This window comes from Panthera onca, chromosome E1 (genome assembly GCF_046562875.1).
Source record: "Panthera onca isolate mPanOnc1 chromosome E1, mPanOnc1 haplotype 2, whole genome shotgun sequence".
Classification (NCBI taxonomy): domain Eukaryota; kingdom Metazoa; phylum Chordata; class Mammalia; order Carnivora; family Felidae; genus Panthera; species Panthera onca.
This window is the reverse complement of record NC_138352.1, coordinates 11,389,557-11,414,830: the sequence shown is the minus strand read 5'-3', so window position 1 is coordinate 11,414,830 and position 25,274 is coordinate 11,389,557. Positions and strand designations below refer to the sequence as shown.

Genomic DNA, 25,274 nt, shown 5'->3' with positions numbered 1-25,274 from the left:
TTTCAGCTCAGGTCACGATCTCACAGTTCGGGATCAAGCCCCACGTCGGGCTCCAGGCTGACCGTGCAGAGCTGGCTCGGGATTCTCTCTCTGTCCCTGCCCCGCTCACGCTCTCTCCCTCTCTCTCTTTCCTTTTTTTTTTTTCTTTTTTCTTTTTTTTTTTTTTTTTTTTTTTTCATTTTTGGGACAGAGAGAGACAGAGCATGAACGGGGGAGGGGCAGAGAGAGAGGGAGACACAGAATCGGAAACAGGCTCCAGGCTCCGAGCCATCAGCCCAGAGCCTGACGCGGGGCTCGAACTCACGGACCGCGAGATCGTGACCTGGCTGAAGTCGGACGCTTAACCGACTGCGCCACCCAGGCGCCCCTCTCCCTCTCTCTCAAAATAAAGAAACTTCTAAAAGACAGGTGTAGGAGGTAGGCTGTACTTGCTGACATGGATGGTGCGGGGCCAGCTCCCACACAGGAAGAGAGCACTCCTCCCCCACCCCTTAAGGCTGGAGTCCAGGCAGGTGGGGCCTGGGCCGCAGTGAGGACCAAGTTTGTGGGCTTGAAGACGGAAGGTTGGAAAACCAGTTGGCTTTGAATGACACTTTAGACGAGACCGACCTAACAGATATCGGTATCTATACCTATATACCTATATCTATCTATATCTATCCATCTGTATATATCATTCCATCCCAAAACCCTGGAATACGCACTCTTTTCAAGGGCACACAGGACACATTGGGCCACAACACGCTCAATACATTCGAAAAGACCAAAAATTTAAAAAAAAAAAATTAAAAAAAGAAGAAATTAATAGTGATTCCCTTTCTCGCCGTAAAGTAGGAGACGCTTTTACTGAAAGCAAGGGTGAGTGCGTGCTTGGTGGGCTCAGAGAGAGGGCCTGAGGTCTCCTTAACCACCGCGGGAAGAGAAGTGACATCCATAGGGATTCTGATGGCCGAAAACCACAAAGACCGAAATGAAAGCCTTGAAACCCTCGATTCCATGCAGCGCCGGGTCAAGGCGGTAGGGAGGTGCAGCTCGCTCGCAGGCAGTCTTGGAACACAGGCAAGAACCTCCCCTTTGCGAGTGCCCTCTGGTGACCCTGGCGTGGCCCACAGAGAAGGTGAGAGAACAGAGCCTGAATGACCCATTCCTGCCCACAGGCGCAGGCCCCGGGAAGCTTCTCGGGAAGCCCTGTATTGCTACACCAGATTTGCTCCCACGTGGGAAGAAAAGGGGAGGGCGGATCATCCCTGGGAGAGGGAGGGTCCCTCTCATCCCTGAAGCTCTTCACAGCGGGGGGCCAGAGGACCTCACAGTCTGGGGGGGGGGGGCGGGGCGGGCTAAGGCCCTGGACGCTGCCTGCTGGAGAGTATACCCCCCACCTACGGGCCAGGGCTGCCCCGCCCTTGTAGGTGACGCCCTCCCTGGTGACACCAGAGGCCTTGTCACACCTTTCAGGTGGTCCCTCTGCCGCCCGAGAGCTCCAGGCTGGCCTGGGTTTGGAAAAAGAACGCTATGCGATTGACGACCCTGGCTGCCCCGGACGGTCACCAAATGAGGGGAAGAAAGGTCTCAGCTACCCCCCCCCCCCGCCCCCATCAGAAGCCCTACCCACCTCGCCCCCTCCACCTCCATCCAACACAGGGTCTACTCCTCCGTCCTGGCAAACCGCCCCCCCCCCCCCCCACACCATTGTGTCCGCACTTCTGGAAGGACCCGAGGTGCCGGGGCCTGACCGACAGCTCAGGAGGGTCCTTCCGAGGTGAGCCTCCCGGTCGCCGTCTCCTCGGCGGCGTCTGGTATCCGGAAACCGCGGGGGCCGGGAGGGGCAGAGAGCGCGCAGTGCGCGGCCCACCCGGCAGGTGGCGGCGTCTCCCCGCGGCCCGCCCCCCTCGCGGGCCTCCCGGACCGCGCGCGCCTGCCCTTGACCGCGGCGGGAGACTTCCCGGCTCAAACCCCGGCTCGCCCGGGTGCCCGCTTCGGGACAGAGGGCAGCGCCGGAAGGGCGCGGGCAAGCTCCGAGCGCCGGGGGGGCAACACGCCCGCCCCCGAGGGTGCGGCGCGCCGGGGCAGGAGGGGGGCAGGGCTGGTGGGGCTGGGCGGCCGCCTCCCGGAGTCCCGCCCGGCCCTCCCGGGCCTCTCCCCACCGCCCGGGACGGCGGCGGACGGGGCGCCGGCGGACGGGGCGCCCGCGGGTGAGGGCTGCATGGGGCCCCCGCGCGGCCCGCTCTGCTGGCTGCTGCTCCTGCTCACGGCTGCCTGCTCGGGGATCCTCCTCGCTCTGTACTCCTCGGCGGTGGGGCCCTACCCGGGGCCCCGGTCTGGAGCCAGGTAGGGGCTACGGCGCGGTCCGACCGGAAAGGCGCAGGGGACGCGCGGGGCGCCCAGCCCGGGCCCCATCAGTTCGCGCGCCGCGTTGGCCTCCCCGGGGTCGGGGGCCCTTTGTCCCCGGAGCCTCCACCCGGGCGCCCAACCTCCGCTGCCCGGTCCCCAGAGCCCTTGTCGGGGTGCGAGAAGGACCTCGCACCTTGAGCATCGGCCACTGGCTCCCGAAAGCCTTGTGGGTTAGTTCCCTCCGGATTCCCTGATTAGAAACACTTTCTATCCTCCAGATTTGGAGTCAGATAAAAACAGCCCCGTTTTTGTCGGGAACTCTCCCTCGCTAACGGCCCATTTCTCCGACTCTGCTTTGGGGGAAGGGACCCAAGTCGCGGTTCCAACTTCGCCGGGATCCTCAGCTCGCCTGTGGCGGGTCGCCTTTCCCGCTCGCTCCGTCCCTGCCCTCCCCGCGCCGGGCTGCCTTCTGTCCCCCGCGCGCCGTTTGCTATGTTACTACTTTTGATAAGCGCCGTCTGGGCGCGATCCCGCGAAGCGGCGGACTCCCCCGGGAACACGGGCAGATTGTGGGCTGCATCCAAGTTCCTCTCCTTGAGCCTTCAACTGGCTCCACTCCCTCGCGCTCGCCCAGCGCACCTTCCTTGCACTCGCGCCCCGCGAGCACAACCCTTCGAGCCTGTGTTGGGTAGGTGATAGTGCCAGTTACTGAAGAAGCCTCAAAAGCACTTGGTTTTACGTCTGGGAGGCGGATCGAGCTGTGCCCCGTGTCCGGATCAGGCAGGCTGCAAGCCCCCCCCCCCCCCCCCCCCCCAGTCTCGCCGACCGGCCTCTGCGCCCAGGCTTTCCCTTCCAGAGCGCGCTTTTACCACCTGCGCTTTCCTCACCAAACCTCGCTCCGGGCATAATGGGATGAAAGCAAAGTCAGTATCTGGTCTCGGGAAAACAAGGTCAAAAGGCATCTGAAGTTGAGAAACAATAGAAAACACGTGCAACCCATTAGGAGCCCAGTCCCTTTAGAACAAAGGGTGCCCTAGCAGATGGTACCTGAAGTTACTTAATCTCCTGGTAGCCCGAAATTGCATAAGGCCAGGCGCTGAATAAGAGAATCCTTTGTGAATTTTATGTAAAAGATGTTTTGAAACACGTTTAAACACCCTTTGAAAGTATCTAATAAACTTTAAATATGAGGTTGTCCAACATCCATTATGTCTCAACAAAGTTTTTAAAGGTCTTTACGCCCCAGGCCGGGAGGCAGGGCCTCGCTACAGGAGATGGGTATTTAGTGCCAGGAGAGGCTGGGTGGGAAGCCGGACGGTACCGGGAAGGCGCGGGCAGGCTGCGTGAGCTCCCCAGCTGGGGTGGGAAAGCAGGTGGCCTGGCCAGAGAGCCCCTGTAGGGAAGGGTGCTGGGACCCCGTCTTACTGGATCTGAGGCCGGGCTCTCGTTGCAGCCCAGGAATTTACCCATGGCACAGGAATCTGGGTCAGCAGTTTCCGGGCATCAGGATATCTAGACTTATTTAAAAAGCAAAACAAAACAAAACTTTGTTATGGGGGGCGGGGCTGATGGTGAGAACAGAGGCTTCCAGTTAGTTACCTGCCAGTTACCATCTGTTGTCAACATCATTTGGGCGTTTTGTTTTTTTAAGTTTATGTATTTATTTTTGAGAGAGAGGGAAAGGGAGAGCCAAAGAGCATGGGGGCGGGGGAGGGGCAGAGAGAGAGAGGGAGACAGAATCCCAAGCAGGCTCCGAGCTGTCAGCACACAGCCCGATGCAGAGCTCCAACGCACGAACCATGAGCTCATGACCTGAGCCGAAGTCAGCCTCTTAACCGACTGGGCCACCCAGGCGCTCCCGTTCTATTTTATTAATTACTGTTGTGACTCTCTTACTGTGCCCAACTTATAAATTAAACTTTATCATACATACATGGATGTAGAGGAAAAACCACAGTGTGTACAGATCTGTATGCACACCATCTGTATGGAGTTCGGTACTTGCCATGGTCTCAAGCATCTGCTGGGGGTCTTGGAAATATATCCCCCGGGATAGGGAAGGACCACTGTACAAGGTCCTTATTTCTCATCAGGTCAGGAAAACATCCGGGAGGGGCATATGTGGGCTGACCCCCTCCCTCACTCCTTCCAGGCTCTCCAGACAGGTATCTAGAAGCCCTTGGATTCCTAAGAAGGAGGGGCTGGGAGAAATCACTGAGCACTGCGGGGAGGGGGGGGCGGTGCTCTAGAGATGAGCAGGCCTCCCTGAGTTTGGGGTGTTCAGAGCAGCAAAACAGAATAGGGGACTCCCCCAGGGGAGGGGTTCTCACTGCCCCTGAGGGCTGGGTACTGTGTCCCCGGTCCTTCTTCAAAGAGGGTCCTGTCCTGCTGAGGACAGGAACTACAGGTTGGGGTGTGGGGGCAGGTGGCCATCAGAGGGGGAGAGAGAAGCATGGGGGAAGGGATCATGCCTGCTCTTTCTGGCCTGGCCCTCCTGGGTCTGTGGAAACCTGAAGTGAGGCAGGTCACAAGCTCCCAGGCGGCTCAGCTGGGGAGACACCTTAGAAGCAAGTAACAAAAGGCCTTTTGTTTCCTTGCAAACTGCCGGCCAAAATCCTCCCCACCTGCTCCTCTGTGGGTTGGGGAGGAGGCAGGAGTCTGGGGGAAGCCCGACACCCATTTGCATAGGCAGAGGCCCCTATTCCTTCTGTCTGCCCTCTTCCCTGATGCTGGGGTCGCCTGGGAGGTGGGAGTAGGGGTGGGGCAGTAGCTTCAGCTCCTGCCCTCCCTCCCCGAGGGACACTGTCACAGAAGTTGCCACTCCTTCCTTTAGCTAATACTCAGAGGATGCTTTTTGTATGAGATACTACAGATTCTCTGTCTGAATCCTGCCAACAATTGGATATGGGATATGATTGTTAGTCACATCACTATGATTATATCTGCCGTACAGATGCAGACAGTTCGGAGAAATTAGGTAACTTCCTTAGATCGTGGGATACAAACCTAGGGCATGAGGCTTCAGACCCCATGCCTGCCATCGGGAGCCGTAGGGCAGGAGCCCGGCGGCAGGACAACCCACCCCAAGGTGAAGGGGGACCATGTAACCCCTGCCTCCGGGGCCTTGGCGGGGAGGTCCGTCTGACGGCGGGCGGGGGCCGGCAAGCTTTCCTATTTTCGTGCTTTACCCACCATCTCACTGTTCCGTAAACCGTATTTCTGCCGCTTGCCGTGGGATCTCTTCATTTCTGGGGTTTATAGAGCTGAGCCAAACGTGATCATGTGACAATAATTTTGTTTCCGGAGAGAGAGAGATGGGCAAAAATCAGAGCCTAGGAGGATCAAAGGAGTGGCACCTTTGACCCTGACAGACCTTGTCAGCCTCTGGAGCTGAGTCCAACCCCTGCTTTACTTCTGCTTCTCCCCCAGGAACACCACATGGTCTGGAACATTCTTTGGACGCGAAGTGTCAAACGCCAGGACGAGAAAGGTAAAACTTGGGTCAGCTATTCTGGCAGTTTTGAGCATCCTCGAGTTAGCAGGGAGGAGGTGAAAAAGAAAAGCAAACGAGAACATTCTCGGAAGGCTGCTGGGTGAGAGCACTCTGCAACAGCCAAACCATGAGACTTCGAGCTGAGCGAGCAGTCAGACCTGACCACGAGGGTTCCCTGTACCACAGCAGCAGAGAAGGGGTGCAGCCAGGTGAAAAGTTTTGGGGAAATCATGTGATTTATCTTTATTTTATTATTTAAAAAAAAATTTTTTTTTATTTTTATTTATTTTTTATTTATTTTTTTTTTTAAACTATTTTATTTATTTATTTATTTTTTTGGGACAGAGAGAGACAGAGCATGAACGGGGGAGGGGCAGAGAGAGAGGGAGACACAGAATCGGAAACAGGCTCCAGGCTCCGAGCCATCAGCCTGACGCGGGGCTCGAACTCACAGACCGCGAGATCGTGACCAGGCTGAAGTCGGACGCTTAACCGACTGCGCCACCCAGGCGCCCCTATTTATTTATTTTTTAATGTTTATTTATTTTTGAGAGAGACAGAGACAGAATGGGAGTGGGTTAGGGGCAGAGAGAGAGGGAGACACAGAATACCAAGCAGGCTCCAGGCTCTGAGCTGTCAGCACAGAGCCTGACGCGGGGCTCGAACTCATGAGCTGTGAGATCCTGACCTGAGCCGAAGTTGAACGCTCAACCGACTGAGCCACCCAGGCACCCCAATTTTATTTTTGATTTTTGAAAACTTACATCCAAATTAGTGAGCCTATAGTGCAACAATGATTTCCGGAGTAGATTCCTTAGTGCCCCTTACCTATTTAGCCCATCTCCCCTCCCACAACCCCTCCAGCAACCCTCAGTTTGTTCTCCATATTTATGAGTCTCTTCTGTTTGGTCCCCCTCCCTGTTTTTATATTCTTTTTGTTTCCCTTACCTTATGTTCACCTGTTTTGTCTCTTAATTTTTTAAAATTTTTTAATGTTTTTATTATTGAGAGAGCATGAGCAGGGGAGAAGCAGAGAGAGACAGGGAGACCCAGAATCCGAAGCAGGCTCCAGCCTCTGAGCTGTCAGCACAGAGCCCGATGCAGAGCTCGAACCCACGAACCGCGAGATCATGACCTGAGCCGAAGTCGGATGCTTAACCGACTAAGCCACCCAGGCGCCCCTGTTTTGTCTCTTAAAGTCCTCATATGAGTGAAGTCATATATTTGTTTTTCTCTAATTTCACTTAGCGTAATACCCTCCAGTTCCATCCGCATAGTTACAGATGGCAAGATTTCATTCTTTTTGATGGCCAAGTAATACTCTGTTGTGTGTATGTGTGTGTATATATATATATATATATATATATATATATATATATATATATATATATCACATCTTTATCCATTCATCCATCGATGGACATTTGGGCTCTTTCCATACTTTGGCTATTGTTGATAGTACTGCTATAAACATGGGGGTGCATGTGTCCCTTCGAAACAGCACACCTGTACCCCATGGATGAATGCCTAGTAGTGCGATTGCTGGGTCGTAGGGTAGTTCAATTTTTAGTTTTTTGAGGAACCTCCATACTGTTTTCCAGAGTGGCTGCACCAGCTTGCATTCCCAACGTGATTTATCTTTAAAAAAGCCTGTGAATTTGACATCCTACTCAGAATATCTTTTTTTTTTTTTAAAGATTTTATTTTTAAGTAATCTCTGCACCCCATGTGGGGCTCAAACTCACAACCCCAAGATCCAGAGTCGCAGGCTCTACCAACTGAGCCAGACAGGTGCCCCTCAAAATGTCTTTTTACTATAAAAGTCACATTTAAACTGCTCGACATGGAGTAAACAAGCAAACCCTGGGAAGATGCTCCAAGCTTGCCCAGGGCGGGGTTCGAGAAGCTTCTAGGCCCGGCTCCATAAGGAATGGTCAGCGTTAACTGTGGGCTGAAGCACTTCACCCACATTCTCTCACTTAAGCTGCACGGCAACTCTGTCATGTAGCTCTTACGGGCGAACGAACGAGGCCCCGAGAGGTCAGGTACCTTGCTCAGGGTCCCTCTGGGAGAATAGGTGGTACTGGAATTTGAGCCTCTGCTTTGACCCCAGAGCGTGTCCTCTGAGCCGCTGAGGAATACAGCCTTGCCCCGCTCTGTGTGCTGTGGCCCAGCAGGACCATGACTGTTGTTCTGGATCGATTCGGGTTTAAGAGTTGTTTTCAAGGTCCTAGAGCCCAAACTCGGACTTGTTAGCCGAGGCCTCAGGGAAAGAAATTTCTCATGTCAAACATAGTGAACAGCTAAGCTGTTCAGGCACAAAGCAAGTAGCCCTGGGCGGGGGGTGGGGGTGGGGGGTCCCCATCCCCATCTTAAGGACAGAGGCAGGGGTAGACACTTGGCCTGCGGGCTGAAGACAAACCCCAAGCATCTTCTGGGTGCTTATGGTTCATCTTTAAGTTTCCCAACGTTCTTTCCACCTTGAGCTGCTTGATGCTCATTGACATATCCCCGCCTGTTTTAAAAAAGGATTCGGGGTGACTTTTGGATACACATGACAAGACAAACCTATAAACAGAATAAAATGAAGAAATGGCCGCAGGAAAAATAAAGGTAGGAGAGTAAGACAACGTCATGTAGATAAGTGCAGGAAAAATGTGCCACAAGGTGTAAGGGACGGGCCATGGATCTAGCTCTGAGCTTCCTGGCGGCCACAGTGAAGAAAGAAATTTGCCATTGTGTCCATCCATGAGATAATAGCAAGCCCACTTCCCAAGTGAAGCACAGCCCTTCCTGATAGAAACACCTGAAGAGGGGCACCTGGGTGGCTCAGTCGGTTGAGCGGCCGACTTCGGCTCAGGTCACGATCTCACGGTCCGTGAGTTCGAGCCCCGCGTCGGGCTCTGTGCTGACAGCCTGGAGCCTGTTTCGGATTCTGTGTCTCCCTCTCTCTGACCCTCCCCCGTTCATGCTCTGTCTCTCTCTGTCTCAAAAATAAATAAACGTTAAAAAAAAAAAATTAAAAAAAAAAAAAGAAAAAAAAAAAAAAAAAAAGAAACACCTGAAGAGTTTTCTCCTGGCATCTCTTAAAGAAGGCCCTGGAACACAGCCCAAAGAGAAGCTGAATAGTAGTGAAATCAGTACAGTCAGTCTGGCTATGATGCTTGGTTTGAAAACGTGAATTTGTTCCCGGAAGGTTGGTTATCTTAGGAAACAGTTTGAGCATTAACACAAATTTTGTGTTTGCTTCGGGGTGATTTGTCCTTGGGAGTGCTGAGGTTAAATGCAGAAAACCACACCCCACCAAAGGGAGCCACGGAGGAATCCGCAAAATCCACACACATGCACCCTCCAGATATGCACCTCGTTGAGCGTGTTACAACTCTCTTCCCACTGCTTCACGGTAACAGGCTGCCACCCTTCTGATGCCCGCTTAACGTGAGCAAACGTCGAGTCTTTTCCCAAGGTCAGGTGCCACACGTTTAATAGAAGCAGTAGATTTTAACCGTGAAACTGTGCTTCCGTCTGTTAGGCCCCACCCCCTTGTGTTTTATGCATCACAAAGCATCACAAAGCTTTTGAGTGCTGCACCACTAATCCCATTTTCCCAAAAGCCCCGGGGTTTCGATTGCACAGTTTTGCACAGCGTGGTAGGTTTTTTGCCGTCCGTAGGGCACCTTATAGCAGAAGCGACCGTACAGCTCTTCCCTGCACTCAGCATCAGACCAGCAGCCTAACAAAGAGCCCCCTTCGGTGGGAAGGGTAGCCCCACCCAGGCCCAGGCTGTGCAGGATTCTGACACGGGGGGTTGCAGGCAGATGGGGTTGGAACCTGTTGAGTGCTTTACCCTCCCTCGAGGTCCCTGTGTGCCGAGGCACTGCCTCACTATCCTAGGGCTTCTGAAAGAAATGGGCACAAACCGGAGTTGGGGGGGGGGTGCTAAAACAAGAGAGATTGATTCTCTCACAGTTCTGAACCCCGAAAGTCCGAAATCAAGGGGTCGGCAGAGCCACCTTCCTGAAAGTTCTAGGGAAGAATCCTTCCTTGCCTCTTCCGGTTTCTGTGGCCTGTGGTCGCATCACTGCAGTCTCTGTGTCTGTTTTCACACGGCTGTGTAAGGACGCCAGTCATTGGATTAGGGCCCACCCTAAACCCATATGACGTCACCCTGATGAACCACATCTGCAAAGACCCTATTCCCAAATAAGGTCACGTTCTAAGATTCTAGGCAGACAGAATTGGGGGTGGGGGGGGCACTGTTCAACCTAGTACAGGTTCCACCTGGAAGGAAACGGTGGTAACCATCCCGGCAGCCCGTTGCACACGAATCTTACAGTGAGGACTGCCAGAGCTAGGATTTGGATCCAGGCTGCACTCTTCCGCTCAAGGGCAGACGGGTCTTAACCCATTTTGTGGGGAAACGCCCCAAAGTTCCTCTAAGTGCGAAGGGAAGGAGTAGGAGGCCAGAGCCATCAGGCCCTGGAGACGTGGCATCCAGGAGAGAAAGGGCCGGGCAGGGTAGATCCAGAAAGCTCTCTGACCCTCGCCGCACCGCTGTGCCACACAGGTCAGCTCAGCTGGCGGGTCTGGGGGTGAACCAGGGCTGGAGGGGAAGGACGGCTCTTCCCTCCCAACCTTCCTGCAGGTTGGGCTCTGCAGGCTCCTGGGAAGGCGCCCACCCCCAGCTAATGGAGCTCAGCGCTCTTCCCTCCCGCCCCACAGAGCCCGCACTGCCGACACCCGCTCTCTCTGGCCATCCAGAAGCACCCCCACTTCCGGGCCCTGTTCAATCTCTCCACTCCAGTGCTGCTCTCGGGGGGCCTCTTCGCTCGGGAGCTCTGGGACAGCCTGAGCCAGTACAAAGCCCCCTATGGCTGGCAGGGGCTCTCCTTCCAAGGTAACCGGCAGCCGCTGCTTCTCCCCCAGCCCTCTGGCCCCAGTGAACCCCTTCCTCTGGGGCAGACCCTGCCCTCATAGCGACCCCCCCACCCCACCCCGTGCCCCTTTCTTCCCAGGAAGGTCTCAGGGCTCACCCCCCCCCACCCCGTTGTATGACTCCCCCCGTATCTGCCACCCCCTACAAGCACCACGGGGTCAGGGAGAGGGGCTTGGCTGCACCTGCCAGCCAGCTCTCCCCTTCTGGCGCTGGCACCAAGGTCCAAGGTGGCCGAGAACAGGGGGCTCTGGGACCTCAGCCTGCCGACGGTTCCTGCCGTGGGAAACTGCCCAGAGGCCCCCCTCCCCGTTCAATCTGCACCCCACCCCTGTGTGCCTCAGATTATTTTATTGTGCCATACAGTCTTGAGAGAACTAGTTCTTCAAGGTCTTGAGATGACTTAAGGGTACAGCCAAATCCTCTCCCCACCCCCCGCCCAGTTCAGCCCACGGTCCCACTGACATTTTGCCCTCCCTGCACCCCCCTCCACCCTTTGTGCCCTGGTGTCAGACCTCTGGCAGATGGGGTGCCAGGAGCATTCTTGGGGAGGCCCCAACACGACATCCCTCCTCTGAGCGCCCCACCTTGTCTGGCCCCCACAGCCATCAACTCCACCCTGAGCCTCCTGAATGACTCTGAGAGCTCCAAGCTGTTTGCCGCCTCCGGGAAGCCGCTTCCAAACTGCGTCCGCTGTGCGGTGGTGGGGAATGGAGGCATTCTGAATGGTTCCCGCCAGGGTCTGAACATCGATGCCCACGACTACGTCTTCAGGTGTGCGGGCCGGGAGCCGGGGGGGCGGTGGGAGAGAAGCTGGAAAGAGGGCCAGCTGCGGGGCAGCCCCGGCCTCGGGCGGCAGTGAGACAAGCAGGCCCGGACAAAGGCAGCTTCGCAGACAGACTCCGAAGGTGGAGTGTGGGTGCCGCATGCCAGGGGGGAGGGAGCTGCCACGGCCGGATGTGCCCATTTCACAGGCATCCCTTGAGGTCTGGAGGGGTGGGTATGGGGCTGGCGACCCCCACTGGTGGCGCCCTGGGCAGAGGGCACGGTCTGCACAGAGACCTGGGGACAGACGCAGCAGGTCCAAGTACAGACACGGCATCGTGTGACCATGAGGAGGCTGACGGGCCTCTGTTTGGACCAGACTCAATGGCGCTGTGATCAAAGGCTTCGAGAAGGATGTGGGCACCAAGACCTCCTTCTATGGTTTCACTGTGAACACGATGAAGAACTCCCTCATCTCCTACGGGAACCTCGGCTTCACGTCTGTGCCACAAGGCCAGGTGAGGCTTCTGACGGGCGTGCAAGGCCGTGGACAGTCAGCGCCACTGTTCCCAGAGCCCCTCCGTGGGGCAGACCCCATAGTTCCAGGCAGCACAGGCCTCCTCTGGAGTAGAGCGTGAATGGCTAGTGTTTACTGAAAGCTTGTGGGGTGCCAGGCACCGTACGTGGGCCCGTCAGTCCCATTTTCCTGGTGAGGAGACTGAGGCCGGGTGCCCTTCATTCAGCAAGGCGGCAGCAGGGCCCGGCTTCAAAGAGCTGCCCTCCAGAATGTCCTTCTGTGAGGGAGGCTGGGTTCAAAGGGATCCAGCCGTGAGCAGCAGCGTGCCCAGCAAGGGGGGGCGGGGAGCCAGAACTTGAGACCGCCCACTGCCTCCAGCTCCTCAGCCACGCCCATTTTCGGGAACACTGCCCCTCCCTCAAGAGCCGTCAGGGTGACACCTAAAGAGGGGAGATTCCAGGATAAGGTTGAGTTTCTAGAAGCTTCCTCCTCGGAGCAGGAAATTCAGGAGTCTCCTAGCCACAGCAGGACCTCTCTTCACTCGTGATAAAATGAAATGAAGCAGCTTTGTGATGTGGCCACACCGCCTGTAGGAATGATCCATCCCCGTGTGGACAAATTACCCCAGACTTAGTAGCTTTAAACAGCAAACATTTATTGTCTTACAGTTCCAGTGGGTCAGGAATTCGGGAACAGCCTAGTAGACTGGTTTTGGCTCAGGATCTCAGGTGTTTGCCGGGGCACCCTGGGTGGCTCAGTGGGTTAAGCGTCTGACTTCGGCGCAGGTCATGATCTCACGGTTCGTGGGTTCGAGCCCCGCATTGGGTTCTGAGCTGACAGCGCAGAGCCCGCTTGGGATTCTCTCTCCCTCTCTGAAGATAAATAAACTTTAAAAAAAAAAAATTGAGGCCGGAATCGAGACGGCCCCTCTCTAGGCTCCTAGAGTGTTCTCAGGTCATGGCAGCTAACTTCACCCAGAGTGGTCCCAGGGACCTTTTATGGCCTAGTCTCCGAGATCACCCCCCAGCATCGCTTCTGCTGCTCTCTATTCATTAGTCACGAGGTTGAGAGGGGGGATTACAGGCAGAGAAGAGAAATTCTCCCATCAGGACGGGTAGAGGGCTGTCCAATCTGAGCAGGATGTGGTCTTGTTCGGGCAGGGGTGGGGAGTGGCGAGGGGGGCTGGCTCAGTGTCTCTGTTGCCCCAACAGGACCTGCGCTACATCTTCATCCCCTCTGACATCCGTGACTATGTGATGCTGAGATCGGCCATTCTGGGTGTGCCTGTCCCTGAGGGCCCCGACAGAGGGGACAGGTGAGCCGCCAAATGGGTGCAGGGTGTGGTAGTGCTGGGATCATCCCCCTGCTTGCTCCCTGGGCCCACTGTCAGGTAGGGAGAGTGGGTGAGGGCAGCAAGGAAGTCCCCAAGAATCCAAGAGGGTGTCGGGCAATTAGGCTCTTTTGTCCTCCCCATGGAAAAGCCCAGGTGACCCTGCTGGTCCCCCCAGGAACCCGCCTGAAGGGCCACCCTGGCTGCTCAGCTTCGGGCTGCTGTCCCCATCACCCACGCAGCCCCCCCAGCCCGCGGCACTGACTGGGTCCGTCCTCTCCTGACTCTGCTGTCCTGCTGAGCACACCGTGTCTGGAAACTGAGGGCGGGGGGATGGTGTCCATGCCACTTGCCCTGGTGGGCAGCCTCCTAGCGCTGTGCCCGTGAAACGGGAGAGCAGGTGACATGGGTCCAGTGTCCTGCAGAGAACAAAGGACGCTCTGTCTTTTCTCCCCGACCTTCCTGGGCAGCAGGCCTCTCTCCAGCTCTTTTGAACCATGTCCCGGCCTCAGCTGAACCTTCTCCCTGTGGCGCTGGGACAATTCCTTGTCCCAGAGTCAAGTCCTTACAGACCCGTGCCACCTCTGCAGCCGCCAAGTCCAGCCCTCCTACCCCCAACACGTCACCCGCCCCCAAAAGAGCAGCTTCTGAGGTCCTTAGGGGCTAAGCCCCCAAAGGCCCCGGCCGCTTACACTGGCCCACCACCGCCCCGCCCCGCCCCCGCCCGGGTGCCACCCAACAATCGCTCATGATGCGGCACCTGGTCACGAGTGGGCTTTGTGACACGGGCGGGACCGGGCTCTCGGGGGGGCCGGCTCAGGGACATCGGTCGGGTGGTCACGAGCCTCCCCAACACCAATGAGCTCCCCCTCCCACACCCCCAGTCCGTCCCCTACCCAGTCCCCCTCCCAGTCCCGGTCCAACCATGTCACCCCCACCAACCAGCAGGCCTTCTCCAGCTCCGGCGGCTCAGCCCCGTCTCCGTCCCCCACCCGGGGGTCGTCCTCCCGCCCCCCCTCTCACCCTCCCACTCCAACTGCCTCCCAGCCCTCTTCCCGGGCTTCCTCCCTGACCCCCAGCCCTCACGTCCAGCATGTGCCCCGAGGGGCTTCCCAGACCCCCACTCCGCCCACCTCCAAGTCTCCTTCCCAGTCTGGCCTGAAGTCCGTCTCTCGAAACTCTTCCCAAACCCCTCCCGTGCCTGTGGCCAGGTCCCCCTCCCACAGCCCGGCCACCTCGGCCTCCTACATCGGGCCGGTGCGGGGCATCCCCTCCTACATCGCCCCCTACGTGCCCCGCTTCCTGAAGGAGCCCCCCTTCTTCCAGCCCCCCACCGTGCCCCTGCCCCAGAACCAGTGCTTCCCCTGCTCCTTCCCCTGCCCGCCCCGCAGCTGCGAGCGCCCTCAGGTGCCCGAGTCCCTCTACTTCCCCCTGCTCCCCCCTCCTCCCCACCACCCCCGGGTCAGCTGCTCCTACCCGACCCCGCCGGCCCTGTTCACGCCCCCCTCCTCGCTCTCCTACTCCCCGCCCACCGAGGTCCTGGTGAGCGGGAAGCCACACGTGGTGCCCACCGTGCTGCCGGCCACCTTCTACACGCCCTTCTCCCGCTACTACACCCAGCCCCGCCCGTACCGCGGGCACCGCCGCGGGCCCAGCGCCTCCCCCCTCAGCCTGCTCCCCCACTTGCCCTACGACGGCTCGGGCCGCTCTGTCCACTTCTTCCACCGGTCCTAGGCCTCAGACCTATTTCGGACCAGAAGCCTCTGCCGGGAAATTCAAGCTGCTACATCCACACTTCATCGGCTACCTGAGGGAGAGGTAGGTGTGTGTGTGGAGGGCGGGGGTGCGGGCGCACGAAGAACGGCTCCCCTTCCAGCCCCCCTGCACGCCAGCCCCCCGACTGCTGCGGGCCCTGTATGGCCCGCTCACCGTCATCTCCCCGGAGAGCTAACCTGGACGAGGCCCAGCCCGAGGCGACCGTGGGGATCAGCCTGGGGGACAGCAGTGGCCTGATCTCCTTCCCTCCCTCAGTCCCTCTCCCCCTGCCTGTGGTTTCTCATGGGGGGGGGGGCAGTCACTTGCCCCCCTCTCTGGAGACATTCTGGTTGTCACTAGGTACGGGCCACTAGCCAGTAGAGACCAGGGACGCCGTTGAGCATCATACGAGGCACAGGGCGTCCCTGCAACAAATGACTTGGCCCCAAACGTCAGTCGGGCCGTGGTCGAGAGGCCTGCCGTAGCCCCCGGGCTGGCGCCACAGAGAGCGGGTGAAGGACGGTGGGTGGGTCTGGGGAGGCCAGCTGGAGGCGGTGGCGAGAGCCCCATTCCACAGAGGAAGAAACCAGCTCAGAGAGGCCACGTGGTTGGTCTGGCAGAGTTCGGATGTGAATCCGAGGCTGAAGTCAGGCCTCACTTCCGGACTCTGCGCGTGTGCGCCCCCCCCCCCTGGGGGGGGGCGGGTTCATGCGCCATCTCACCGGTGACTCCAGTCCCCGGACGTGGGTGCCCTGTCCCTCATGTCCCACATGAGGGATTCCGGCTTGGCGGAATGTGGGGAAGCCTGGGGGTAGGGCTCAGGCTGACTAAACAGGCCACTTGTGCCCTACCCGCTGTGGTTCCCTAGCCCCCCCCCGGGGAAGGCAGGGTGCTGCAGAGAGGAGAGGGGACTTAGGCTGGGTTCAGGCTTCCAGAGCGGGAAGGATGGTCCCTGTGGTGCTTCCGCACGGGCCTGTTCCTTTCTCACCCCTGCGCCCCCGGTGAACCAGACTTTTGCATCTGGTTCATTGGGGGTTTTCCTAAACGGGGAACGGATTGCACTCGAAGGGCCAGGAAGTCCTCACCGGCTTTCCAGCCCGTGTGACTCGGTAGCCGGGAAGCCAAAGGGCACAACCATCAAGTGAGTGAGACCTAATCCTCTCTCTCTCTCGTTTTGATGGCTCTTTTGGCCTCCAGGTTTCTGAAATCAAAGTTGATGAACACGAATTTTGGAGACCTATATATGCCGAGTACTGGGGCCCTCATGCTGCTGACAGCTTTGCACACCTGTGACCAGGTAACGGGAGCAGAGGACAAGCGTGGGTGGGACCTAAGTCTGGGACTCCACCTGTATTTTGTGGGGAAGGGATTCCCCAGGTGCAAGAGCAAGCTGGTTTCTGGAAGGGGCGGGAGGGAATGGGACGGCTGAGCTCCCTCCACACCGGCTGTTCGAGGGTCCTTTCCAGGACAGCTTGGGGGGGGGGGTGGGCAGCCTTGCCTTCCTCTGGCAGCCACCTGTCCCAGCACTTCTGGGCTTCACCCTCTCTTCCCCGGCTGCCGTTCCCTATGACACCCAAGGCACGCGCTATCAGATTGTTCTTGCGGAACCAAAATCTCCTCCAGGGAAGTGGCAGGGACACATCCTTTTATGAGTACATTCTAGAACTGAGCTGGACAGCAGAGTCGGCCTTCCACACGCAACCTTTGAAATCACTGCAGATGTCCCCAGTGCAGTGTTGCCCACGGGAGCCACGTGGAGGCAGCCGTGAAACAGTCTGCGGTCACCCACACTTACGCCAGCACGGGAACCAGAGTCCCCTCTCTTCCGTGCCCCACACCTCTTCCCTGTTGTATAGCAGTGGTCTCTTGACTACGTTCCCATCAGACTGGGACAGGAGTAGTGATGGGCTTTTGCCTCCGTCTTGGGCTTCACCACGGAGGTGATGGCTTTGCCCAGACATCATGGACCAGGGTTTAAAACCCAGCCTGGCCACTCAGTGGCTTGTGACTGAAGACCTGTTCGCTTCCCTGTTTAAGTTTATTATTTTGAGAGGGAGGGGAGGAGCAGAGAGAGAGGGAGAGTCCCAACCACCAGGCTTGGTGCTGTCGGTGCGGAGCCCGACACAGGGCCCGATCTGACAGTGAGATCACGACCTGAGCAGAAATCAAGAGTCGGGACGCCTAACCGACTGAGCCACCCAGGCGCTCCCCGCTCATTTGTAAAATGAGGATAGTACCTGAGATTATTGTGGGGTTGAGGAGACACGTCCCAGAGCACAAGTGCCTGACGCTGGCGTGAGCTCAAACTACTGTTTACCTGTATCTTCAGCGTGGCATCTAAGAAGGGGGGTCGGGGGGGGGGGTGCTGTGCTTTTCTGGAATCTTATCACTTCACAGATTTGTCTGCACCTAGCTCAGTGAACGCTAACTCAGGGGCCATCCTTGTCTAGGTTAGTGCCTACGGATTCATCACAAGCAACTACTGGAAATTTTCTGACCACTATTTTGAGCGAATAAAGAAGCCACTGATCTTCTACGTCAACCACGACCTGTCCCTGGAAGCCACCTTGTGGAAGGACCTGCACAAGGCCGGCATCCTCCGACTATACCAGCGCTGACCCTCAAGTACCCAAGCCCTCTGTTCCCGCAGCTGTGGCCCTGACTCCCCACGTGGCCAGAGCTGCCTTATCTTTTCAGTCTGAGAAGGGCTCCAGCTCCCCTCCCCCCACCGCTTCGTCTCTAGAGGGCATGGAGAAGTGGATTTGTGACTGTCACTGAAGCGTGTTCACTGCGGGACACTCCATCTTGTTCTTGGTTCCTCCAAGAAGACTCCCTCCCTCCTGGGTCTGAGACCCACCTTCCGACCCTGGTGAAGGGAAGACCGCTCTGCTGGGCATTTTACAACCAAAGGTAACACAAGAGGGGACCGTGACCCTCCCCAGCAAAGGGCAAGCATACTCAGGAGTGAAGGATCTTCAAAGCCAGCCAGCAGCTGACACTGGGCGACTTGAAGATGCTGGTGGACCAGCAGCAGCCAGGCGCACACCTGCTCCCCCCGGCCGAACCCTCCCACCGGCGTGTCCAGCCGACTCCAAAGCAGTTGGACTCCAAGACACCTACACCACCTGAGGACGCAACCAACTTCCTTCTGCCCCGCGATGGAATCAGAACGCAAGAGGCAGAATGTATTCTGAAAGTGGTTAATTGCATAAATGATAGATGACCACTTTTGTCTTTTTTGTCTGCTGGGGGGACCGGGGCAGGACACCATGGAGGGCTTAGCATGCAGATCAGAGAATCCAAGAACCACGGGCATGTCCTGGTATTGACAGGGGCCCACCACACAGAAGGCTTGCCTGCCCAAGGGAAGTCCCACTGGAGAGCGACCACTGCCTTGCCACTAGCACATGAGGTAATGAGCCCTCAGCTTCACATCATGGCTTTACCAATTACATGGGCTTCTACGGAAGGTAAGGTCTCAACTCAGCTGGTGATCACCATATAGCCCTGAAGCCTTGAGTTTACTGGCCCGATGCCTAATAACCTGGCAGTCTCATCTGCTGTTATCGGGCAACGCTGGGGGCGGTGGGGGGCAGTCTCCCCAAGGCTGGCTGGCCAGAGCCTTCCCAACATGGCACTGATCGCCACTGGCCGATCCACCAACAGCCAGGAGCGGGCCTCTGGCTCTGTGGTTTTGGAAGGTAGATCCTATCGGCACATTTAATGAGAGGGATGAACCAACACTGGAATCAAAATTCTACTTTAGAAATTCAGACGGGGGAAAAAGAACAGACTGGGCTTTCACGAGTGAGGCAGCTACTTGAAACCATAGCTGATGCTAGAGAACAGTTTAGACTGGAAGGGAGGGGTGAACAGTTCAGAACAGCAGCAGGCCAAGGCCTCTCACCACTTTAGCTTGGCAACAAACTGTCCCTTGGTCTCCAGGATAGCACGGTACTGAGTATGTTTCTCTGGATAGAATACATGGTCCAGAAAGAATACCATCAAATGTGGGATTCACGGTACAGAGTCAGTCCATCCTGGGGTCTGACACGATGACCTTTACTAGTAAAGAAACACGACGACCTTGATAAGCCAGCACAGCCCAAGCTAGGACTCCTGACCCCCTTGTGTCCGTAACACTTTGTCCCTAGCCCCTTCACATCTGCAGCTATCAGAACACTCTGTCAATCTGTCAGAAGCGAGAAGTGCTAAGGTTGTGGGTGGCCACCCATTAAGGGGCAGAAAATCGATTTGGGGGAAACTTAGCAAACAAAACATCCAACTGCATCCTGTGTTAACTGTTAACCCTACTTAATGGTATTCTCTGAAACTTTCACTTCTACAAGAACACAGTTAGCTGAGCACCGAGTAAAATCCCATAACGTGGGTCTCAGTGTGGAATCCACAATGTCACAAAGCCCATTTTTAAACACTTTTATTTGTACTTCAAAATTTAAGCCCAAGACAGAACTTCACAGGAAATCCACCCTGATGAAACGTTCTTCCGAGGCTGAACACCTGCGTCCCCTCAGTTTCCTCGAACAGAACGTGTACACGTTAACCGCCTTCCGTCCACCACCGCTGCATTCTTGCCAATGAGCGAATTATACCCACATCAGCTAAAAGATTGCATCCTGGATATTCTTAGCTATGCCCTGATTTGACCAACTGCCAAATATTTTCCGGGATAAAGTCACTCATAGTCTTTGGCTGCTTTTTGGAGACGAAGTCCAAACAACTCTGAAGTCGCTCTCCTTTGGCGGGGGGGCAGGGGGGGAGTTGCTTCACAGGCATTAGTAACTGGCACGGAACTTGGCATCACTGGGGAGAGAACCTGCAAGACCAAAGGAGAATCATTCGATAGAACGGCCAACCAGGTGACTCAAAACTGAAGGCTACATTTAAAGACCCTAACTTAAAGAAAAGGCAATGGTAGCAGCAGTCGTTCTAGCCAAGCATCAGGCCCACACTGTTGAAGGCACCGTCGGTGCAGGCCGGTGCGGTTCCCAGGGGACTCGACACTGCAGCGTGCCCTGGGGAGCTGATGCTCAAAGGGAACAGTGTCTGGCAACGGCCAGTCTGGAGACATTCACACCTGACCCTCTTCTGGAGGTAAAACTTTGCAAGTCAGACCTAAATGTCCATGCGAGTCCCGTCGAGCAGTCACACCCACTCAGCGGCAACCGTAACGCAAGAAGCGGGTTCCCCACTCGCTAACACATCCTTTTACTGGGTTTTACTTCCAGGCTGTAAGCTGCTGGGGCCGGTTTTCAGGCTTATTAAGTCCCACCCCAAATCTAGCCTCCTTGGTGACTGAACAAATATGTGACCTTAAAGAGCCCACACATACCTCCCAATCTGAACAGAAAAAGGCACGAGCCCGCTGCAAGCCTGGCATTTCAACGGGAACAGCGCCAGACACCGGCCCGGCCCAGCACCACTGTGCTGCTTGCTCGCTCACGTGCCAGCCAACCCGGCCCTCTGCCACCCGAGGCGGCTCTCGCCAGTCACGTCGCGCGGACACGACCTCACGATCGGAGTGAACCCCGCGGAGAGCTCCCGGCTGCTGGAAACAAAGCACCCGGAAACCTGATAGCCCTGCCGGTGTCAGGACGGCCCTTCTCTCCTGAAGGTCAGGATGCGGTGCCGAGGGGGTCACGGTCCTCGTACATTCACACCGCCACAGCTGGCAGACTTTCTACATTCCCGTCTGTTTCAAAGAGTGCTTTCATTGCCTTGAAATGTGTGACAAGCACTCTTTCATACCCCGGTTAAGAACATGACCCCGAACTGGGCTACTTGCCCATTTCTGGCACCTCCTCTAGCCTGTACCGTCAGAACCATTAATCAAGGGGCCTAGAGCGTGACAAGGCAGCCGCACTGTCGGTTTTCAAGTTGCAGAGGGACAATGCGTGGGGTCTTGGCCGGGTAGACACAGTTCCCTCTGGAATCCATTCAGTTTGATCCCTGATAAAGCCTGAACTTTTAAGTTTTTTACTTATTTTTAAGAAAGAGAGAGTGCAAACGGGGAGGGGCAGAGAGACGGAAAATCTCGAGCACACTCCACACCGTCAGTGCAGAGCTCGACACAGGGCTTGAGCTCATGAACCAGGAGATCATGACCTGAACCCAAGTCGAGAGTCGGAGGCTTAACCGACCGAGCCATCCAGGCACCCCAAGCCTGAACCTTTAAGAGCACAGAGACAAACCCCAAAGCCTCAGAATAGATGGGTTTCCCCTCAGCCGAGGTTTTCAGACAGGGATAACTAACCATCATAGGCTTGCGGGGCTTCTCAGAAAAACAAAGACAGAAACACTACAAAGCAACAGGGGAAGAATCATTTCACTTACTTGAGGCGAAGCAGTCCTGTACTCACACGCTGCGGACATCTAGCAAAGGAAACAGACCTGTGTTACAATCTCCCTGCCGCTCAGCACAATCCTAAGCCCAGGGCAGGAGCGGCAAAACCAAACATGCCAGCCGCGTCCGTTCAGAAGGTCTCTGCTTACACACACCAGAAAGCCTCTTCAGACACGTCGCCGCTGGCAGCTACTTCTGGAGGGTCCTTTTTCAGCCTCAGAAACCGAGGCTGGGACTGTACCTGGCGAGGAGAAATTGCAAGAGAAAAACCTGCTGAAGATACACACGGGTACTCGCAAGCAGCTCACTTTCAAATCGGACCTGAATTTTCCAGAGAGCCAACCTGGGAAACTGAGCTTCAGACATCCACATTCCACACAGAAAGGCCTTTCTTTGCCTTCAGACAGGGATAACTTTACATCATCACGGACTCAGCTCCCACCAGCCAGCCAGTTACAGCGCGGGCAGATTCCATTCTTCCCCTACCAAATTCTGCTCTACGTCCCTCATGAAGTATTCTCAAACTTGTGTACTAACTTTCCTTCAAAGGTAAAAACTGTTGACACCTAGAGCCTAGATGTCCCCAGCATCCCAGATCTGACTCAGTGACACTTCCTGCCCGTTAGTTTTAATTTTTTTCTAATGTTTATTTTTGAAAGAGAGAGAGAGAGAGCGCGCGCACAAACGGGGGAGGGGCAGGGGGAGAGGGAGACACAGCATCCGAAGCGGGCTCCAAGGGCCTCAAACCCACGAGCCGGGAGATCATGACCTGTGCCTAAGCGGATACTCAACCAACCGAGCCCCCCAGGTGCCCCCCTGCCCTTTAAAAGACAGGTTCCACCTGAGCAAAAGTGCCTGAGCACGGAGTATGGGGTTTATCTGTCGGTAAAATCCTCAGACAGTGCGGTTACTTCTTCCAGGCAGCCCGTTCAAGGCCAACTGTACGAAGGGGACCTGCTGCCAAGAGGCAACATGACACAAGGTCATTTCTCCTTCGCTCACCTATGCGTATGAAAGGATCCACAGAGCAAGATCAGTTTTTTAAGTAGAGGATTATAGATCTGCCCCAAGAGCTACTTAAAAATAGCCAGGGCTATAATCTTGCTGCAATAAAAATCCATGAGCTAAAAGTAGATCAGATTGTCTAATTTCTCCCATACAACTGTTCTTGAAACAGCCACACAATTCTTGGGCTCACTCCAGGGCCACGCACACCCGTGGCGGGAGGTGTACATTTAAACACTTTGTAGGTAGTTCGGAGGTATAGCCAGGTCTGGAAAGCAGTAACACTGTCTGACAAAGAGATAAAGCTCTGGTGGGGTTATCTCACAACAGCCTGAGACTAGAGCCTGCATCTTTCAAATTCATCTAATACAAGCTTTCATCAACCTCAGCTCTGAGGTTCTGGGGAGATAGTCTTTGTCGTGGGGGGCGGTCTTGAGCATTGCAGGATACTAAGCAGCATCCGTTAGATCCCATTAGCATCCTCCACCCCCCAGCAGAGAACCACTGGTCTAACCGCACCCCCACCCCCGCCACCACCAACTGGTCTAATCGGACCTCAATAATTCTTCAATGAGACTGAAAAATGGTTTTAGCACCCCCACACAATTTGCCCTATTTTTATGGTTCTTTAAAAACAAAACAACAATAAATAACAGCTATGTAACTCTAAGGCTCAGTTTCTTTACTCAGTAGCAAAGGAGAAAGTAACTACTGCACATAAGACTTGTTAGAAATCGTTTGGTGGGAGACCGTTTGGGAAGGAGCCTAGCAGGGTTCCACACCACTTCCCTTAACCAGGCAGTAACAATCCTGGGAGGCTCGCATCCCTGAAATCTAACAGATGGGACGCTAAAGGGACCCTAACTTATGCAATTCTGGCAAAGAGCTAAAAAGACTTATTTCCATTAATAGAAATCTCATCACAAAAACCCTTACACTCAATGGTTTTCAGCAGGGCGCCTGGGTGGCTCAGTCGGTTAAGCATCCGACTTTGGCTGAGATCATGAGCTCCCGGTTTGTGAGTTCCAGCCCCTAGCCACGTGTTGGGCTCTGCGCCGACAGCTCTGAGCCCGCTTCAGATTCTGTCTCCCTCTCTCTCTGTCCCTCCCCTGCTCATGCTCTCAAATTAAATGAACATTAAAAAAAAAAAAAACCCAAGGGGCGCCTGGGTGGCTCAGTCGGTTGTGTGTCCGACTTCAGCTCAGGTCACGATCTCACGGTTCTGTCCGTGAGTTCGAGCCCCGCGTCGGGCTCTGGGCTGATGGCTCGGGGCCTGGAGCCTGCTTCCAATTCTGTGTCTCCCTCTCTCTCTTCCCCTCCCCTGTTCATGCTCTGTCTCTGTCTCAAAAATAAACGTTAAAAAAATTAAAAAAAAAAAACAACCCAAACCTGGGGTGCCTGGGTGGCTCAGTCAGTTAAGCACCAGACTTCAGCTCAGCTCATGGTCTCATGCACGGTTCATGGGTTCGAGCCCTATGGCAGGCTCTGTGCTGACCGCTGGAGGCCTGGAGCCTGCCTCAGATTCTGTGTCTCCCTCTCCCCCCTTCCCACGCTCTCTCTCAAAATTAAACACACATTAAAAAATAAATAAACCCCAGAACTTTAAATCATCTATAAGAGAAACACGGACAACCTATTTCATCCTAACAGAAGCAACATTAAGACGTTCTCAAGATTGGTTATTTAAAAAGCTGAGCCTCAAGGCATCAGAACTCTTCAGAAAAGATGTCCTTTCACACAAGGATAACTTTGAATCACGCACAAATATTTCTAAATCCCTCCCCCCACCGCAACCAACACCCATTTCCTGAGTCTCTCTCCCACCCCAGTATGCAGCAACCATTTTGGTCCCAAACAGTGACACCTAGTGGCCCCAAATTACACTGGCACAGACCCTACTCATTTCCGGATTCTGGGTCCATTTTTCTCACCCTACCTGGATTTATGCGTCAACGTGTTCATGAAATTAAACTTAAAATCAGAATACGGGGTGAGACGGCGGAACGTGACAGGCCTGCGCATCATCTGGACTTTCTCACTTCTGGTGACCACCCATGTCCTGCCGGCACCCATTCTTACCCGTTTCAGGGCTCCATCCGTCACTTTTAAACTTCACCCTGCAGGTCTGCTGCTCGCGTTCTCCGCAGACGCCAAAGAAAAGCCTGCGGGGAAGGGAAAAGTGTGCATGGACGGTTTCGTTGTAAACTCATGACTTTCCCAAATCTGCAATCCCACTTATAACTGTAGGATGGAATAAAAACTACGGAATGGGGCCGTTCACAAGACCCTCCAGGAGGAAGTACTCGGGTGCCCTCTCCCGGGGCGGCCCTGGGAGACCCGCAGGGCCGGCACGCGGTGGCTGTGCGGCTCACCGGGCTGAGCAGGCTGGAAGAACCTCCCTGAAAAATAAAGGCTCCAAAAAAGGGCTTGAGCTCTCTCCCACCAACCATTAACACTCGAACCATTCAGAAAGCGTTCTTTCACCCAGCATCTCAACTAACCCCAACCACGGTAGACGCGACGCCGGTTTATCGTGGCCTCTGAAGAAAGGGGGGGGGGGGCAAGTGAACCAGCGTCGGGTCAAGGAAGACCCCATTTCCCCACCACCGCAGCCTTACCAGCACCAAACACCCGAGACTGCTCGTCCCGTTCGGGCCAGACAGAGGCCGCCATGACTCCCAGCCACGCGGCCTGCTTCGAAGAGAAGGCGGAACTGCGCCTGCGCGCAAGTCTTCGCGGCAGTCTCGGCAGAGCTCTCGCGATGCCGGGAAAAGGCTCATG

At 55.7% G+C, this 25,274-nt stretch overlaps 2 protein-coding genes and 1 long non-coding RNA gene across 3 annotated transcripts; 2 read left to right on the top strand and 1 right to left on the bottom strand.

The window, feature by feature from the left end:
- The first annotated feature begins 1,913 nt into the window (after positions 1 to 1,913).
- On the top strand, positions 1,914 to 18,350 carry ST6GALNAC2 (ST6 N-acetylgalactosaminide alpha-2,6-sialyltransferase 2). Its single transcript, XM_078438109.2, has 9 exons — positions 1,914 to 2,328; positions 5,761 to 5,821; positions 10,547 to 10,721; positions 11,363 to 11,531; positions 11,902 to 12,040; positions 13,251 to 13,354; positions 15,104 to 15,187; positions 16,322 to 16,421; positions 17,575 to 18,350. Exons 1-9 carry the CDS (start codon positions 2,204 to 2,206, stop codon positions 17,740 to 17,742), a joined length of 1,125 nt encoding a protein of 374 aa, XP_078294235.2. The 5' UTR covers positions 1,914 to 2,203; the 3' UTR covers positions 17,743 to 18,350.
- Positions 14,164 to 15,104, top strand: LOC132687279 (testis-specific serine/proline-rich protein). Its single transcript, XM_060645294.3, has one exon. It carries the CDS (start codon positions 14,228 to 14,230, stop codon positions 15,101 to 15,103), a length of 876 nt encoding a protein of 291 aa, XP_060501277.1. The 5' UTR covers positions 14,164 to 14,227; the 3' UTR covers position 15,104.
- Positions 18,351 to 19,546: 1,196 nt separating the features above from the next.
- Positions 19,547 to 25,214, bottom strand: LOC132687280 (uncharacterized). The gene is made up of 5 exons (XR_009614031.1): positions 25,112 to 25,214; positions 24,573 to 24,655; positions 21,644 to 21,729; positions 21,479 to 21,517; positions 19,547 to 19,961 (listed from the first exon to the last, which is right to left on the bottom strand). It is a non-coding gene; the product is annotated as an uncharacterized LOC132687280 (long non-coding RNA).
- Positions 25,215 to 25,274: the final 60 nt, after the last annotated feature.

Bases quoted from the DNA above. Each gene is read 5' to 3' on its own strand.
- ST6GALNAC2 (XM_078438109.2), top strand. From the start codon at position 2,204: ATGGGGCCCCCGCGCGGCCCGCTCTGCTGGCTGCTGCTCCTGCTCACG. The intron at 2,329-5,760 runs GTAGGGGCTACG...CTTCTCCCCCAG, and splicing joins GGGCCCCGGTCTGGAGCCAG to GAACACCACATGGTCTGGAA. The intron at 10,722-11,362 runs GTAACCGGCAGC...TGGCCCCCACAG, and splicing joins GCAGGGGCTCTCCTTCCAAG to CCATCAACTCCACCCTGAGC.
- LOC132687279 (XM_060645294.3), top strand. From the start codon at position 14,228: ATGAGCTCCCCCTCCCACACCCCCAGTCCGTCCCCTACCCAGTCCCCC.